Genomic DNA, 15,967 nt, shown 5'->3' with positions numbered 1-15,967 from the left:
GATTTATTAGAGAAGTGATGGACTATCYGGCAGAGCTGAAGTAGCACAACTGCTGGCACTGAGAGCACAGCTCTGGCAGATTTTACTGCAGTGGATTAAGGTATTTGACTTAGTTGTCATTTCTGGATTTGCACTAGACATTACTAACCTCAKAGTAAAGTTAAGAGAAAGCAATTCATCTCAGTTACTCCAGTTAAAAGCTTGACATTTTAACACTAACCCACCTATCCATGATTGCAAATAAGATACACACATTACCAGAGCAGTTCTAGAAGATGCACTAATGATTATTGAACAACCTGAACGTACCGAATCACTTACTTTCTACTCCAAAAGAGAATTAAGCATATGTTAGTGCTAAGATCAAGCACACAGTTGCAGGCTGAGGCCTTCTATCTTCAAGCTGCGAATGCCCATGTAGCAAAATTTAATGCTACTGTGTTAGCAGCAAGAAAAGCCAACATAACTAGCAGCACACGCAGTACACCAACCCGCAAGGAGCACTATTTCAACRGTTAGCAGCACAAAACAAGCATGGTTTTTGAAGGCAAGTCTCCCAAACGCAGAGAAAAAAATACAAGGTCAAACCCCAAGACAGTATCACTGAGTATTATGACACCGATTTCTTCTTTCCTTATGTTTTTCTTCTGTGGTGCTCTTGCAGCCCAAACAATTTCTGAGAGCTCTCCAGTTCACTGGCCTGTGCTTAAGAGCATGGTACAATGGTTATCAGGCCTGTAACAGCGCTTCTACCTCCTTCCTAGCAAAGGCTGCGTGAACGATTTCACTCTGTGTAAGAATTATCTAGAGAAGAAATCCCAGTCAGTGAGCACATAGAGCACTGGGCTTCCACATGGTGTGTCTACTTGTGTGACTCACTCAGCGAGATGCAGTTATTGTGAATCATTGAATTGTTAYGACCTCTGTATGAATGACTCTGATGGCTTAATAGAGAGCAAYGCAATCTATTAACTTTGATGGCCTTAACACCTGTATGCAGTAAATCGCAAACTCTGTTTTTGCTTGTTCATAACCCCAGGGTTACTGACAGTTAACAGGCAGCTTGTTTTCTAACAAAAACAAACAAGCAAAAGGACTAAACAGGATTTAAAGCTACATTCGCCAATAAAGGAGAAATTAATTTGAAATTTAAAAGGAAAAATTACAGCCAATACAAAAGTCTATAAAAAACTCTACCTACGGGAATTGTTTTTTCTGACTTCAAGAGTGCAAGGCCTAAGAGTATATTCCATGTAATGCTTTTGTCCTAACTAGGTCCTGGAGGAAGAATATCTGGTCATGATAAACAGCTGCCATTGTTTCCACAGATATCAGGGCTGCACACACTGAAGAAATCTGCTGGGTGACAGTTGGACAACATGATACCTTTTTTGATTCAGTTTATCATGATGCAGTCACCTGCACTCTGTCACAATACAGCAGTGACGGCATATTTCACTATGAAGGTACAAATGCTTGCTCAACTAAGCCATCATGAATCTAGAAAATGGGAAGCACAAACGTGCTCTAGGTGTCCCTGCTGGAGCAACAGGGAGGTCCCTTCCAACCTCAACCACTCTGTGATTCTGTGACAAACCTATACATGAAACAATACTTAAGTATTCTGAAGAACTTATAGTCCAATTTATATTGAGCTTCAAAAATAATGCAACTTTCAAGTAGTAACAGTAAAGAACAATTTATTAAAATGGAAGTTTATCAAACCTTTTATAYCAAAACTAAGGCCACAGCTAATGCTAACATAAAGTCAACTTCAAAATATGATAATATGATTTAATTTAGAAATCTTGTACAAAGCTATTTTACAAATGAGTATTCAAACATCTGGAAACATATCATTACTTACTCTAAAATGAAGTAGCAATTATTCTAGTYATTATTTAATGATACAAAATACTGAAGTATTAGTACATAAAAATTGTGTTTCTTTTGGTCTTGTGAAGGAATKATTTTCTGCATGACTCCAGCTACAGATCTGACCAGAAATACAAAATATTGTAAAGGCAGCTGCCAATGATTCCTCTCTGTGTTGAATTCATTTCTTCTCCTAACGATGTTAAATATCTCCAGTCATAATAGCAATGAATTCTTCCTGATTGACTGTAATAAAAGAGAAATTATTAGACAAACAGCAAACCGTGATAAACTATAGAATAATTTATGTCTGTATTATTCATTTTACCTAAAGGTTTCTCAGTTAGTACTCTTGAGGTTTGATCAATTGCTAACTACAGCTTATAAATACAAGTCTGCATTTTTTGCTTCTGAAGAATTCCACCCACCCCCTCTTTTTTTTTTTTTAAGTGTAAAACACTAGAGCCAGAATGCAAGGTTACATAAGCACTGCACTTAAGCCAGAGTTTAGCTCACATGTAATAAGCTATTATTTCTGTACAAGTATGAAAGTTAAAAAAAAACACACACTGAAAGAGGGGAAAAAAGGAAGAAAAATTTTGGTAAAAATACTTGAAGTGATGGCTAAACAAAAAAGTTATACTTTGTTTATAATTCTAAGACTTTTTTCAAAAATTCTCAAAAAAACTGCTTGGTTTTTATTCTTTATGCTCCTCTTTAGCAAGAATGCCATAACATTAATTATTATAACATTCTATTTTAAAAAAATGATTCGTATCTTTGTCTAAAAAAGTTTCATGGTATTTATCTCCCAAAGTTAAATAAAATATGAATTTTAATATTAGTAAAGATTAACTAGAATTAAAATGGACTTTTGACAAGCCTTTTTTTCCCACCCTCTGAACTTTCTTCATTCTTCACTTATAATTAACTGAAATTTTACACAAACGTACTTGCAGAAATTAAGCCATAATAATAAATTAATTAGCAGCCATTAATTATTTTCACTGTACTTATACCTGAGCTATTGACCTTACTCATATGTTAAAACAGAGCCACTGCAGGAGATTTAACCAGTGAGCATGCTCTGTCTGCCACTAATTACTGTAATGGGGATTAGTTAGAATGAGTCAGTGATAAGGACATGGCCATACATGTATGAAGAATTCTGACAACTATTTATCCCAGCCTTGTGCCCAAATTATTCCTAAACACACCACTGAAAATTACATTAACACTTGAAAGAAAATTAAACGAATTTAACCATATTAAAAAGGATAAAAATAAAGTTAAATCTGGCCTGCCTGAGACTCATTTCAGAAAATATGAATCAACTTAAAATTTAGTTTAGGACCAAATACTCTGAACTATCAATCACATAGTTACACCATGTTTTACTATATGATATTAAAAAACATTTCCAAAGCTTTGCCCAATACGTTTTAAGCTATAAACATTATTCTACACTTCCTAAATTTTTCATATTTTGGGCTCAAACACTAAGTGTGATTTCTCCCTTATATACTGGTATCTGTTTTCCATGTTAATTTTACTTCAATGCATTTTTTGCTCATAYAGTAGTTAGCAATGATTAATACGAATCACCAAAATTATGATGAGGATTAGCATTAAAGAAAAAGCACATCCTGAGAAGGTATGAAAAAGCTGAGAGACAGTTGCAACAATTAACAAGTTGGGATGCATCTGGAGCACAAGTCAACTTCAGCAAAAACAAAATAGATGATTTAAAAAATGATATTTATCTGTACAAATTTATGTGTTCCTAAAAACTGAAGGTTGAAGGGAAGAAAAAGAACACACTTCAGAAAAAACAGATGATTGCTTGCCCCCTTTTGCCTCTTCATAGTTCTTTATATTTAGGGAGAATGCAATTCTTGGTCATTTACAGTGAAAAATCAGAAGTATGAAAATCTATTTTCCAGAGTTTGAAATAATCAATTAAAGYTTTTTTCTGCATAAAAGACTACATAAACTTTTTGTTTTATATTGGTGAAAAACACCACTAAATACCATATTATAAACTATTTTTACTTCATATATAAAACTACTTCAAGTGTTATACACAAAAATTTGCAGATGAAGATTATATATTGAAATCAGTCAACTACATAAACTATACTTACAATTTACCTTAAGATAATTTCCAATTCCACTCTATGTGATGAAGAGAGGGATACTCTTGGCATATATGAATTTTCTTGATGGCTGTTATCTTAAGGATATATTTTAAAGTCCAAGCTAGCTTTTCAGTAGCCACAATAACCATAAATTCACACATGAAAACCATTTTGGTTGCAGGAAAAGAAGTTATATGTAGCCATACACATATCTGGCAAGATCCCCAAGTGACCAAAAAATCTAGCTACTCCCTAAAATGTAATAATTAAGTCAAATATTTTGCAAAGCCACTGAAAAAAAAGCATCACTTTCCTTTAGTGGTGATACTACTTACTTGTCTACTTCAAATGACCGACACTACAATCAGATTTGTGGTTTAATTGTTCTGTGTGATTCATAAGTGAAATAGGTATAACTAAAATAATTGGGGACATTGTATTCTCTCCTCCACCCCAAAACACATGTATAGTATTAATCCTTAAAAATTAAGAAATATATCTTAGACTCTAAAAGTGAAAAAAAAACATGTAGTTACCCCTGGTTTTATACACACAYAACCCCCCCAAGACCACGACAGAAGACAATACTAACAACAGCTTTATGCCATTATACTTCCAAAAAAGTAYATATATGCTACTGCCTGGCTTCATAAGCCACCTGAAATTGTTACTATAAAATTGGTAATAACAACATGCCAATGCCAGGCCTCAAGCAGTAACCTTTCAGAGAACAAGAACTAGTTGCTAGTTTGGGTTAAGTCTACGTTCCTACATTTTACACACATTCTCCTCTACTGTTGCTTTTCAAGTCACCATTTCCCTAGATTTCACCAAGTCTTGCACACAATTCTGTTTTTTCCATATTTACAATCAAAGTAAATATGTATCGCCATTAATATTAGCWAAGTTTTGCATTTCCTTTAATCCTACATTCACACAACCAATGTCTGTGAATATGCTAAGCCTATTAAAAGTTATCAAAATGCACTACTCCACGCTAAGAAATACATTATTCCTGTGATTTTCAAATTACTGAACCCAATAATCCTCAAATTATAGCCTAAAATGCCTTGCTCAAGGCAGGGTCAGCTAAATCAGATTCCTCAGGCTCTTGTTAGCGAAGCTCTGAATACCTCCCAGGTTCCCGTGTTTAACTACTCTCACAGCCTGTAAACTATTACAGCTTCTTTCCATCTTCTCAGAATCCAGGAAATCCTGAAGTGATTCTGTACATCTCTCCCCCAGGCAATCCTCAAGGGAACTGTGTGGGAAGCGGAGTCCCCATCAGCCCCAATGGCCACGACACGTCCTCCTCTGTGCACATCCCTTCCCGCACGTCATGCTCTCCGTGCGGCAGCGTAACGTGAAGAACCGGACCAATGCCACAGCGTTCTTCCCATTTCTGCATTACCACCCCAGGACACTACTGACCAGAAGGCACATTGTAGACACAGAATGGAATAAAATGCAAGACTATTGCATTCCTTTTACCTTTTCAGTCACAAACGTCAAAGCACCAGAATGCATGAAAAAAATATAATTTATCACTCATTTTGCCTCATACCAAAATGAAAGTGATATATTATTAATTATAACTTTTAGATGCAAAAATATTTGCTCACCATAATCAAACAGGCCTGCTATTAAGAGTATACTACACTTTTTTTGTGCATAGAAGTTCAGCTTGGCATCTTGTACTTTTCAGCACCTCAGGATGGCCCACCAAACTCAGAAGAATCATATTTTGGGTATTACCAAAGAAATTGAATGAATAATCTTGGCTTCTTGACTTGTTCCCTGCCCACCCCACCTCCCCCCACCATTGGCAACATGCATTTTCAACTTACAGAACAATTTTAAAATGCAGCTAGCCAAACTATGTGCTTCTCTATTTTGAGTTGATTACTTCTACCTTGAGATCAGGGAAAGAAAGCAGTCATAGTAAAACTACTCTATGGAAGAGGTATGAATGACATTTCCACAAAATATTAAGGCCTTTTAATTTTTCCAGTACATAGAAAAAAAAATAATGGATTAAGATGGAGGTTCTCAGGTGTTGCCCAATTACACGATGGACTACTGAAAAATACAGAAAAGAAAAATATTTTCCTTCCCAAGGTAGCCCAATGAGACTGACTGTCAGCTACCTGCTGAAGTGGAAACAAATGAGAAAAGAAATTAGGTATGCTTACAGGATTCACACCAACCCATCTCTTCCAATATATTTTCTACAGACTGCTTCAGAAATATTCCACAGTTCCAGTACTGCACACATACCAAAACTAGAAGCCAAAGGAAGTTTCAAGAGAGCCATAAAATCAAATATCCTCCCCAAAGTATCTTCCAACCTCTTTGTTCAATAATACAGCAAAATAGAATAGAAATACAATGCTCTAATGATTAATTTGTCAAACAATTATAAAGAGAAATATAGTGGCAATTCCCAATTTCCCAGGTAATCCTCTCAGACTTACTATGTATGTGCAAGTTTGCTTTTGAGATATGCAAGTGTGCATATCACAACCTTTCCTCAGATTCCCTCAATATTATGATATATATGAAAGGAAATAAGTAACTATCATCCCATTCAATATGAAGTAAATACTGACTTTGACTCTGGAGAGCTAAGGGAGAATACTATTTCAGTGAAGTCTTTCTAGCTCTATGTCAGAATTTGAGGTCTAACACGAAAAGCATCTGAAAGTTCAAGGTAACAAGAATATCAATATATAACTTWTTTTGCTATGAGCAAAAAAAAATCTTTCAAACACAAAAGTAATATTAAAACCCATGTGGTATTACTTCCATACTCAAAAAATCCATTAAAAATACTACCAACTAATAATGTCAGCTTTTTTTTCTTGACAGGAGAAGAAAGAATTAAATTACAGCAAAACTTTGGTACATGACCCAGATGTTTAGAACTAAATGTAACTGTGAATCAAGAGACTCTTTCCCCCCAAAAAAATGAATCTTAGCTATAGAAACAGCACCAGTTTCTTTACAAAACAGAAAAACAACTTAGGCATAAAAAGCACCATATATAAATGGTACGCTGTTRGTCTTCCATGTTTAATCTCATGCTTAACTACTCAAATGAGAATGTATAAAAGGGAACTGAGCCGTTCACTCTTAGGCCATCAGTCTGAATGTGAAATGGAGCACTGATCCAAAATAACCGTGACTCAGCAACCTTCCTGAAAGAAGCTAATGGTCTACGCTCAATTTCTAATGACATCCAATTTCTAGTGACAAAATAGCCGCATAATAGAAGACATCCTTGATCATCATTCTGGCACCAGTCAGCATCCTTAGTAAAGCAACAAAGAACAAAATATGTTTCTGACTGACRTTTTCTATTCTTGCTTACCTCTACAGCTACCTCTTCAAGAAAGGTAAAATAGCAGCCTAGAGACACATGTGAAAAAGAAATCTTCCATCTATAGCTATTTTTGAAGATTTCAAAGGAGGAAAAGGTACTGTTAGTAATACACTTATTTCAATTATTCTCTTAAGAGAATAATAACATTAAAATGAAAGTACCTACCTGGACTAGCCATCAGTCTTGTGTCTGGAGAAAACAACCATCACTCCCTGTTTACCATATAGCTGCTGAAAATGAACTATGTAGGCAAGCTACTGCCTACTGGAATTCATGGCCGAGATCCTGTGTGCCACTGCACACATTTACAGTAGTTAGCACACTCATTTCTTTCTATCAGCCTCTATACACAAAATGTTGAGAGAGAAAAAAAACAAATAAAAAACATGGCTCATGATAAAGCCACAAGAAAATCTGACCAAGTAGTAAGTGAATTTGGGGTTCTAGACAAGAAGAAAAATAATGCTTGAAAACCTARATTAGTCTGCTGCTGGCTTAGCTCCTTTAAACATCTATCTGTGGGATGAGACACTGCCAGTGAAAGAAGGGAATGGGAAGACAAAGCTAGGGGTGTGGAGGAACACCAGAATTATGCAGCATGGATTTATCATGAAATCATGACCTGAGACTTATCTATAAAAGCCAAAAGACAGTATCTCCAAAGGAAAGAGATCACAGTCTTCTCAGCAACGCACTGAATTTTATAGTTACAGCATCAGCAGTGACACTTTCACAGTTGCAATACTGACTTTTACTAGTCCAGGCTCCATATTTACAAGACTGAAATGTAACATCACCTTCATGTTCCCAAAGCACTGGGCCATGTTGAAATGTCCCATTGCAGCTCTTGCAAGAGCACAGGGATTGCTTCAGCATTTGAGTAAGTGCAAGTACAGGCAGGTCAGCAGCTGCCAAACAACAGCAATAGCACTGCCACAAGGCAATAGAAGTATTAAGATTTGTGGCATAAAAATAGGCTTTTGGTTTTGTTTGCTTTTTAAACATTCTTACCTCCAAAAGCATGTCCAAAACCCATCCAAAGTGATCCYGCATGGGCCCAAGTTAAGCCCAGCATGGTTTACTAGCTTAATACGCCCCCACCTCAGTAACATACAGAAATTAAAAGCATATTAGTACTTGAGAAACACTGCACTATATGATTTCAGAAGTGAGAAACTTGCCCTTTAGCCTTCTTAATTTAGACAGAAATAAAAATGCAGTGTAGTTAGAAATCAATTGAATTGCCCAAGTACCAATTCACTCCCATTCATCCTGCTGCTATTAGAAGTGGTAAAAGTGTAGCCAAAGGGAGTCACTGGTGAATATAAGGGCAGAGAACAAAATTGATTTTTTAGACTTCAAAATACATTTCCAGGACTAGCAACTATTGAAAGTAACAAGCTCCATTGTTTAACAGCTAAATCAAGTTTCATCTGAAATAATTTAGAAGAAAACCAAAGAGGATAATGCTGCAGATTTCAGTYATTTTCAGAATTAGACCCCCATTTAAAATGGAAAGAAAATTAAGAACAGACTATATTGGATTTTCACTCTTAACRCTTACTTTCTCCATCTCCATCCTTATCAAATTCTTCAATCATAGCCCTCAATTCTTCATCAGTCATATTTTCACCAAGTTCTCTTGCAACCCTGCGCAAGTTTCTCAGACTTATTTTACCAGAGTCATCATCGTCAAATAGTTTGAAAGCCTTGAGTATTTCTTCTTGGGGATCTCTGTCCAATATCCAGTCTGTCACTGTAAGGAAAAAACAAAACAAAGTCAAACTAAGAAACTCTGAAGGATAAACTGAGAATAACGTTAACATAAAAAAGCAGTATGCAGAGTGMATACTTCAGATTTTATTTACTCTTCAGTTTTTACCAATATGTACTTTTTTGGTCATTATTTTGCCTTTTTCACTTCTCTTTATRTAAGAGAAATACCTCTCCGAGACACACCAACTACAGTCAGAGCTTATGTCATAATTTAGATGTGCTTTTGATAAGCCCTTTCCAAAAGGAACTGAATGTATGTGCTCCTAGTCTGTTCCAAACATACAACTCAGAGTAAAAAAAAAATCAACTCTGACAGATGCAGATACATACATCTGTTGACTTTAAATGTTATGATTTCATAGAACTTTGATTGCAGAAAATAGAGGAACAACACTGAGCAATGAAAAGCAATCATAATAACCCTCTCTTTCAGATATAAAACTTCACTGTGAAAGAAAAAAATAAGCACATGGGTTATCAAAAGGACAGTACTGTGAACAGCAAAATATTAATTTCATCAGTTTTCTGATATCCATCTTCTGAGGGTTCAGAAGAGTTCTCAACAACTATTTCATAATATTTAGAATTTTTTTTTCTGCAAAGCATCTACTCTAACCTCCTGTTCTTTCTGTATTTAATTGCAYCTCATGTCAGAGATGCACAGAGATCTGACACAAGTTTTGGGACAGATTCAATTATATTACCTTCTCATAACTTCCTGTATGAATTTTCCTCGTTTTGCACAGCACTTATTGACTACCTATCCTGACAGCTAGGCCAGAAAAAAGAACTACAGAATAATGACAGGATTGACTACAAGGATCTAAGAGAGAAAAGAAAATCCTTCTGATAGTAAATAGCTGAGACAAGTTTTATTCCCCCAGACTGCCCAAACCTAACATCTCCAGTCTGTCAGAGGCCAAAGATAATATCTACATGAAAATAATTTATCACATCTAGATGAACTGGCAAGCTCTTTTGGAATTGCTGCTTTAAATCAGCTGCAATAAGTTTTCACTTCCATTTTTCTTCTGACCCATAATTTGCCCCAACTGGAAACACATCTAAGACACATTGTTTTCWGTCATTACCCAAGTATTTTCCCCAATCCTTACCATGTTAAACTTGAAGATTTGTTACATGTTTCAATCAATAATTGATTTGTGACATTAACTCGATTGCTCTTCATAGCCAAAGGCAACTAGATCAAACTACATCTGACCAGAGCTGACTTTTCTGAAATGTTATAGACAATACCTTAAACACATGGAATGCAATAGTAAAATAGAGAAATAAACCTGCAATGAGCAGGTTATTTTTGTAAATAAATAATTTATACTTTGCGTACATTTATGTAATTTAAAAGGAGAGAAATTTAATGTTGAGTATTTAGAAATTCTGCAATCACTACATACTGAAAATATGTACAAWGCAAAATACAAGAGTTTTAAATAAAAACAGCCTAATTCCATTGTTCATTAAATTTATTGTTCGCAAAAATATTTGATTTTTATCAAAAGCAGAAAATTTGCGATTTTAATACCCGTTTCCCTTTATGATATATGGGGTGTTTACAGTTTGTCTCTGTGTAACCTCCTTCTCATGAAATTCAATTCCAACTACTTTTTTCACAAGGAGAATCCCATAGAATTCAAAAGCAGCACAAGAATATCTGCATCTGTAAGTTGAAGCTTTTTTCATTTGCAGAAGTTTGAAACAGATTAGGACTGTGCATACTCCAGCTCCTTTCATACTGATCCTATGATTCAGCTCCACATATCAATTGCACATTCAGTATGCAAAAAAATCTTACTACTCTATTCACTTCTATTAAGAAAAACATAGAATGAAATTTCAAATTTCTAAACAGCACTAGAGAACTGGAAAAGCATTCAAAGCATTGCTTCTTTAACCACTTTTTTCCCCTCAAGATACACAATCCAATACATACCAACTTCATTAAAATCATCAAATGTGATCTTGCCTGTTGCTTCTCGATCATAATCTTTGAGTATTTTCAGTACATCAGCTTTTTTCACATCAAAACCCAAGGCTCTCATTGCCACCTTTTGGAATAAAACAGAAGTGCAACAATATGTGAATATTAAAAGTCAAACAGATATTTTACMTTGTGTTAAGCATCTCATTACCTAATTAAATAAAACAGGCATATCAGTGAGATAGCAACATTAATCAGTTAAAAAATAAAAAGCAGGAAAAAGTTATAGATATAATATCATCTAAAGCTAGTACTAGCAAGTATAGCCTTAAGTCACAACAAAATAACAGTATTTTGAGTTTAAGAGTTTTTTTGTTTTGATTTAAGATGAACCAAATGCTTCTGAGGAAAAGTAGGGCAGTTTTTTAAAATTATTTTCAAAAAATATTTCAAGTATTTCAACAGTCATGCTAATGAGAAAACTTGTCCTTTTTAAAAATGATTACATTGAAAAATTCTTCAACCTTCTTTAATTCMTACTGAGGGCATGCYTGTTTATGGGTTTACTAGTCGTCTTACATATYATCTAACTYACTGCTACTCCTGATGCCTTTAAGRTAACATAAGCCATTCCATTTTTACTTTTGTATCAGGTTAGGAGCATCCTTAGCTTTCCCATTTCAAGTGAGATGGTAAAGAGAAATCCCTGCACAGACTAGTTTGACTGTTCACGAACATAAGTATAAGTTAAATGATCAACAGAAAACTACAACCCTCCTGGATTGTAGTTCAGTATTAATCCATGCCATGTTCTAAYTTCTTAGGAAAGAAGGCATCTTGTATTTTTATATATTTCTGTTTTTCCACAGTATTGCCTATTTCAGGGTCAAAGTATCTAATTCAGCAACTGAGAGAACAGCTTTGCAAATATTCAGGATTTTGGGGAGTACAAAGCATACTGCTATTAGACAAACTGCATCAACAGTTTATATATCCAAGTACTTGCAGTTTCCACCAGACATAAAGTACCTGAACTCTGAAATTAAAAGACAACCTCTGKACACTTAAAATCATGTCTATAACAAAAGGCAAAGTAAGAAACAGCCATTTTTTCTTTCAAGTAACTCCCGAATTACTTCATAAAGCCTAACCATGAAGACAGAAAGTTAGATGAAGTACTTCCTTTTACCTTTAATTCATGATAATTTATTGCTCTATCTTTGTCTGTATCAAACAACTCAAAGGCATCTTTAATTTCCTGCTTCTGTTCTTCTGTGAGTTCTCTTCTTTTTTTCCTTTTAGTTTTGTCTACTGAAAGTTCATTCCTGTAAGAAAAGAAGGAAGTTCAATGCAACCAATCYGGGAAGATAAAGCTCTACATACATTTCCATCAATAAAAAAAAAAATCTCACCACAATACCACAGATCATTCTTTCTCATTCTTTTCCCAGTTTCTCCCAGCACACAACAACACTTGGAACAGACAACAGTTTTCTGAAGATGGGATGCTGTCCCCTCTCTTCCTATCAAATAAAATAAGCGTTTTAACTAATAAGTTATTAAAACACTAGCGAAAAAAGCCTAACAAATACTTGAGATTRCAACTTGCATAGCAGTTGAAATCACACTGTGGTCCTAACTGTAGGAGGAAATTTTCAGAAAGATGCAGCTGCTTAACTGGGCATTTCATTGGGTTGCCTGGCTGCTGAAGTAGATGTTAGTTACCACAAGTCTTGGGCTTTGTTATCAGAAACCATTTTAAGATAAACATCTTGCATGGATTGCTAGAAATTCTGTAAATCTAAATTAATCTAATCAACAAATTAATCTGTTAAAATGTCTTTTTTCTCTGTTTGTGGCACATCCAAAATGGGCAAGACCAAGAAAAAAAACAACACAGACTGCTTGCAGAATCTAGAAATAAGATTAAATTTTCAGATAATTGAGGTATATGGCACAAATACACTTTCTTCGACTGTCATGCTCAGTATGTTGCTCATTTCTAAGTAGAATGAAATCAGTATGTACATAAAATTAACAGACACTGTTATAAAATATGTAATATGGTATTACTTKTTAGAAATATATGCTTTACAGAAGATTAGGGGAAAAAAAATCATTTCCTGCATAGTTCTATGGAATTTTTAATTTACAAAAACACTTGCTGAGAGCATGGAACAGAACAAGGATACTTTGGAATGAGCAAAGTGTAAATTTTGTTGTGGCTCTAACTGTGCTTTATTGGCGCCAGAAAGATTGACTGGTGTGCATCCACAGTAAGTGCTTGGAAGACACCCATTCCAGAGGGGGYTTTCTACAAAAAGCACTGCATTTGAAGTAAGAGATGACACGAGTGAAGCTGCCAGTACTCAGGTACACTCTTGGAAGAAATGGACTTACACCAAGTTTAACACCACACTTTTGCAGCAATGTTAGCTAACTGCAGGGACCAATCCACAGGCTGCATGTGAACAATTACGTCCACTTTTGGACCCCTTCAGTAACAAGAGCAAGTCTAAAGGACTAAAATGCTTAGGTGGCTGGAGCACATGATGTTCTAGGAGAAGCTGAGCAAGCTGAGCAAGAAGCTTAGCCTGGGTGGGGAAGGATGGGGGAAATCTGAGAGGTGCCTTCCATTACTCTGGAGGTTTACCCAGGACAGAACTAGACTCTCAAAGATGCTCTGCAGAAGGACAAGAAACAACAGTTATGAGTTGCAACAGGGGAAAATGCAGCTGGATCTAATGAGAAGCATTTTCCCAGTGAGAATGGTTATGCACAGCAACAGCTACCCTGGGAGATTGTTAAAAATCTCCACCCTTAAAAGTTTTCAGAAGGCAACTGAGCCAGGGCCATGACAAACTCACTGAACTCCAGGTCTGATCTGCTCTGAGGTACAAGCTGGACCTGGAGACTTCCTGAAGTCCACTCCAACCTGGACTGCTGCATGATTCTATATGCTGCTGCTAAGAGGAGATATTTCAATACCTATTTGTTTATTTGCAGCAGAAGTGAAATGCACATGATTTCATTTACTATAAAATGCACAAAAATTCCTGAAGAGTTCCTGAAGATGGAAAACTGCTTGTGCAAGAAGGATATTTGTTTTCCACATCTCCTTTAATTAGCTGCCTTTTCTTCTCCTTTGTTAAAGAAAAATATTATCTAATTCTAAACAAACCCAAAGGTTCAATATACAGTTGCGACACAGCTTTCAACCACAACTTTAGCCCAACTAGTGAAAATTCCAAATACTTACATGGAAAATATAAGTTGCACAAACTGGACCCACCTCACAGCCCAAGACCCTCAAAGGGTGAGAAGCCCTTAAAACACCAGTCAAGACAACTTAAATTCACATAGCTTTTGGGTTACTATAGCTTCCCACAGGAATAAAATCTTTCTCAGCTGGCTATGAAACTAAAAGTGGGAGATCCACTGAAGCCCATGTTTTGTGAGCCACAATGATGAAGCTCTCTACTTAGAGGCTGAAAGGCAGATTAACGCTTAAGTATTTAGAAAGATCTGTCTAGTCAAGTGGTTACTTAATGTCTACCATAAAACATTTTAAAAGGCTTTTTGTAGTGCTTAAACTTCAGTAGCTCAGTGCTGCTTTTGCTATAAACACTGTTACTACACAAAACATAAATTCGTTATACCATTTAATTAAGGATCACCTAAACCACATAARAGTATGAAATAAGCTGAGAACAAGGATTTGTGAAGGTTTATAAGCCACAGGCTCTTTTTACAAGAGTCATGAAGCCCTAACAAAAAAGTGAACAAAACGAAAACCCAAAGACTCGAGGGTAGCTGCTAAAATCTTCCTTCTGGTGTTTTTATCTCATCAGGACAAAAAAACCACAACTTTAAACTTATTAACGGGCTTTTTCAAGGTGTGCGTTATTCTTTTAACGACCAGAKGACTCTTTCAAACAAATAACAGTGCTAGAAGGCCCGGCCAGACCTAATCCGCGCCGGCYGCGGGCGGCGATGCTGAGAGGATCAGGCATAAGCGATTAACGCTCCAACCGACCCACCGAGCTCCGCCGCCCCCCTGCACCAGCGCGGCGGGCGAGCGGGCCGCGGCGGACCCGCCCGCCCGCGCACAGGCCGCACGGCCCGCACTCACCTCAGGGACAAGCTCATGGTGCCGGCCCCGGACACAAGCCGCTCCTCGTCTCCGCCGCGCCGCGCGCACTTCCCCTTAGTAACGCGCTACAATGCCGGCGCCGCCAACCCCGGCGCAGCTGCCGCAACCGGCGGCCTTCTCATTGGCTGTCTCGGGAGGTTTTTCCCGCCTCCTAGCGCTGTGGGCTCAGTTACGGGTTGAGGCGGGTGCCACTCAAGCGGGGGCTGGCTTCGTGTTGTTTGGGGGCGTGGTTACCCAGAGTGCCGCGCGGTGCTGGCGTTGCCAGGGCAGGGGGCGGTTACGTTTCAAACGGGGAGGAGGGYGGGGTGGCGGTTGGAGCTGTAGTGTTAGGCTGGGCCAGAGCAGTGGGCAGTACGGCGGCCTTCCCGTCCGGAGCGAGCGTGGAGGTGCCGAGGCTCTCACGGACAAGCCGTCCACCTCCTAAGGCGACGCTCCATCTACCTTGCTATGTCTTCTGGCAGAGGGTGCCATCTTGAGTGTGCAAACTAGCCCAAGCGGAGGGTGGAGGAGCTCTGTGAGGCCATGCTCCTGTACAGTGTTGAATGTTCGCTCATGTGGCGGTATATGTCACAGGCAAATGGGCCATTGTGTATTGATAAGGTATCCATATATTCTCCTCTCGTTACTTAGTACTGTAGTTCACAGTGGGGGCTGTGTGAATGTGCTGCATAAAAGCCATGGAGGAAGCTGAGAATGTGACTTAC

General features: G+C 37.2%; 1 protein-coding gene across 1 annotated transcript; it reads right to left on the bottom strand.

Annotated features, from left to right (window-relative positions):
• Positions 1–1,709: 1,709 nt before the first annotated feature.
• Positions 1,710–15,288, bottom strand: CETN3 (centrin 3). Its single transcript, XM_026041840.1, has 5 exons — positions 15,243–15,288; positions 12,300–12,435; positions 11,123–11,237; positions 8,960–9,151; positions 1,710–2,121 (listed from the first exon to the last, which is right to left on the bottom strand). The coding sequence occupies exons 1-5, from the start codon at positions 15,257–15,259 to the stop codon at positions 2,078–2,080; spliced, it is 504 nt and encodes a 167-aa protein (XP_025897625.1). The 5' UTR covers positions 15,260–15,288; the 3' UTR covers positions 1,710–2,077.
• Positions 15,289–15,967: the final 679 nt, after the last annotated feature.

This window comes from Nothoprocta perdicaria, unplaced genomic scaffold, assembly GCF_003342845.1.
Source record: "Nothoprocta perdicaria isolate Ctin4 unplaced genomic scaffold, notPer1 scaffold_295, whole genome shotgun sequence".
NCBI classification, from domain to species: domain Eukaryota; kingdom Metazoa; phylum Chordata; class Aves; order Tinamiformes; family Tinamidae; genus Nothoprocta; species Nothoprocta perdicaria.
Note: the sequence above shows the minus strand (reverse complement) of the source record. Positions and strands in the feature narration are given on the sequence as shown.

Bases quoted from the DNA above. Each gene is read 5' to 3' on its own strand.
- CETN3 (XM_026041840.1), bottom strand. The intron at 11,238-12,299 runs GTAAAAGGAAGT...TTATTCCAAAAG, and splicing joins TAAATTATCATGAATTAAAG to GTGGCAATGAGAGCCTTGGG. The intron at 9,152-11,122 runs GTATGTATTGGA...TTTTCCTTACAG, and splicing joins TGATGATTTTAATGAAGTTG to TGACAGACTGGATATTGGAC.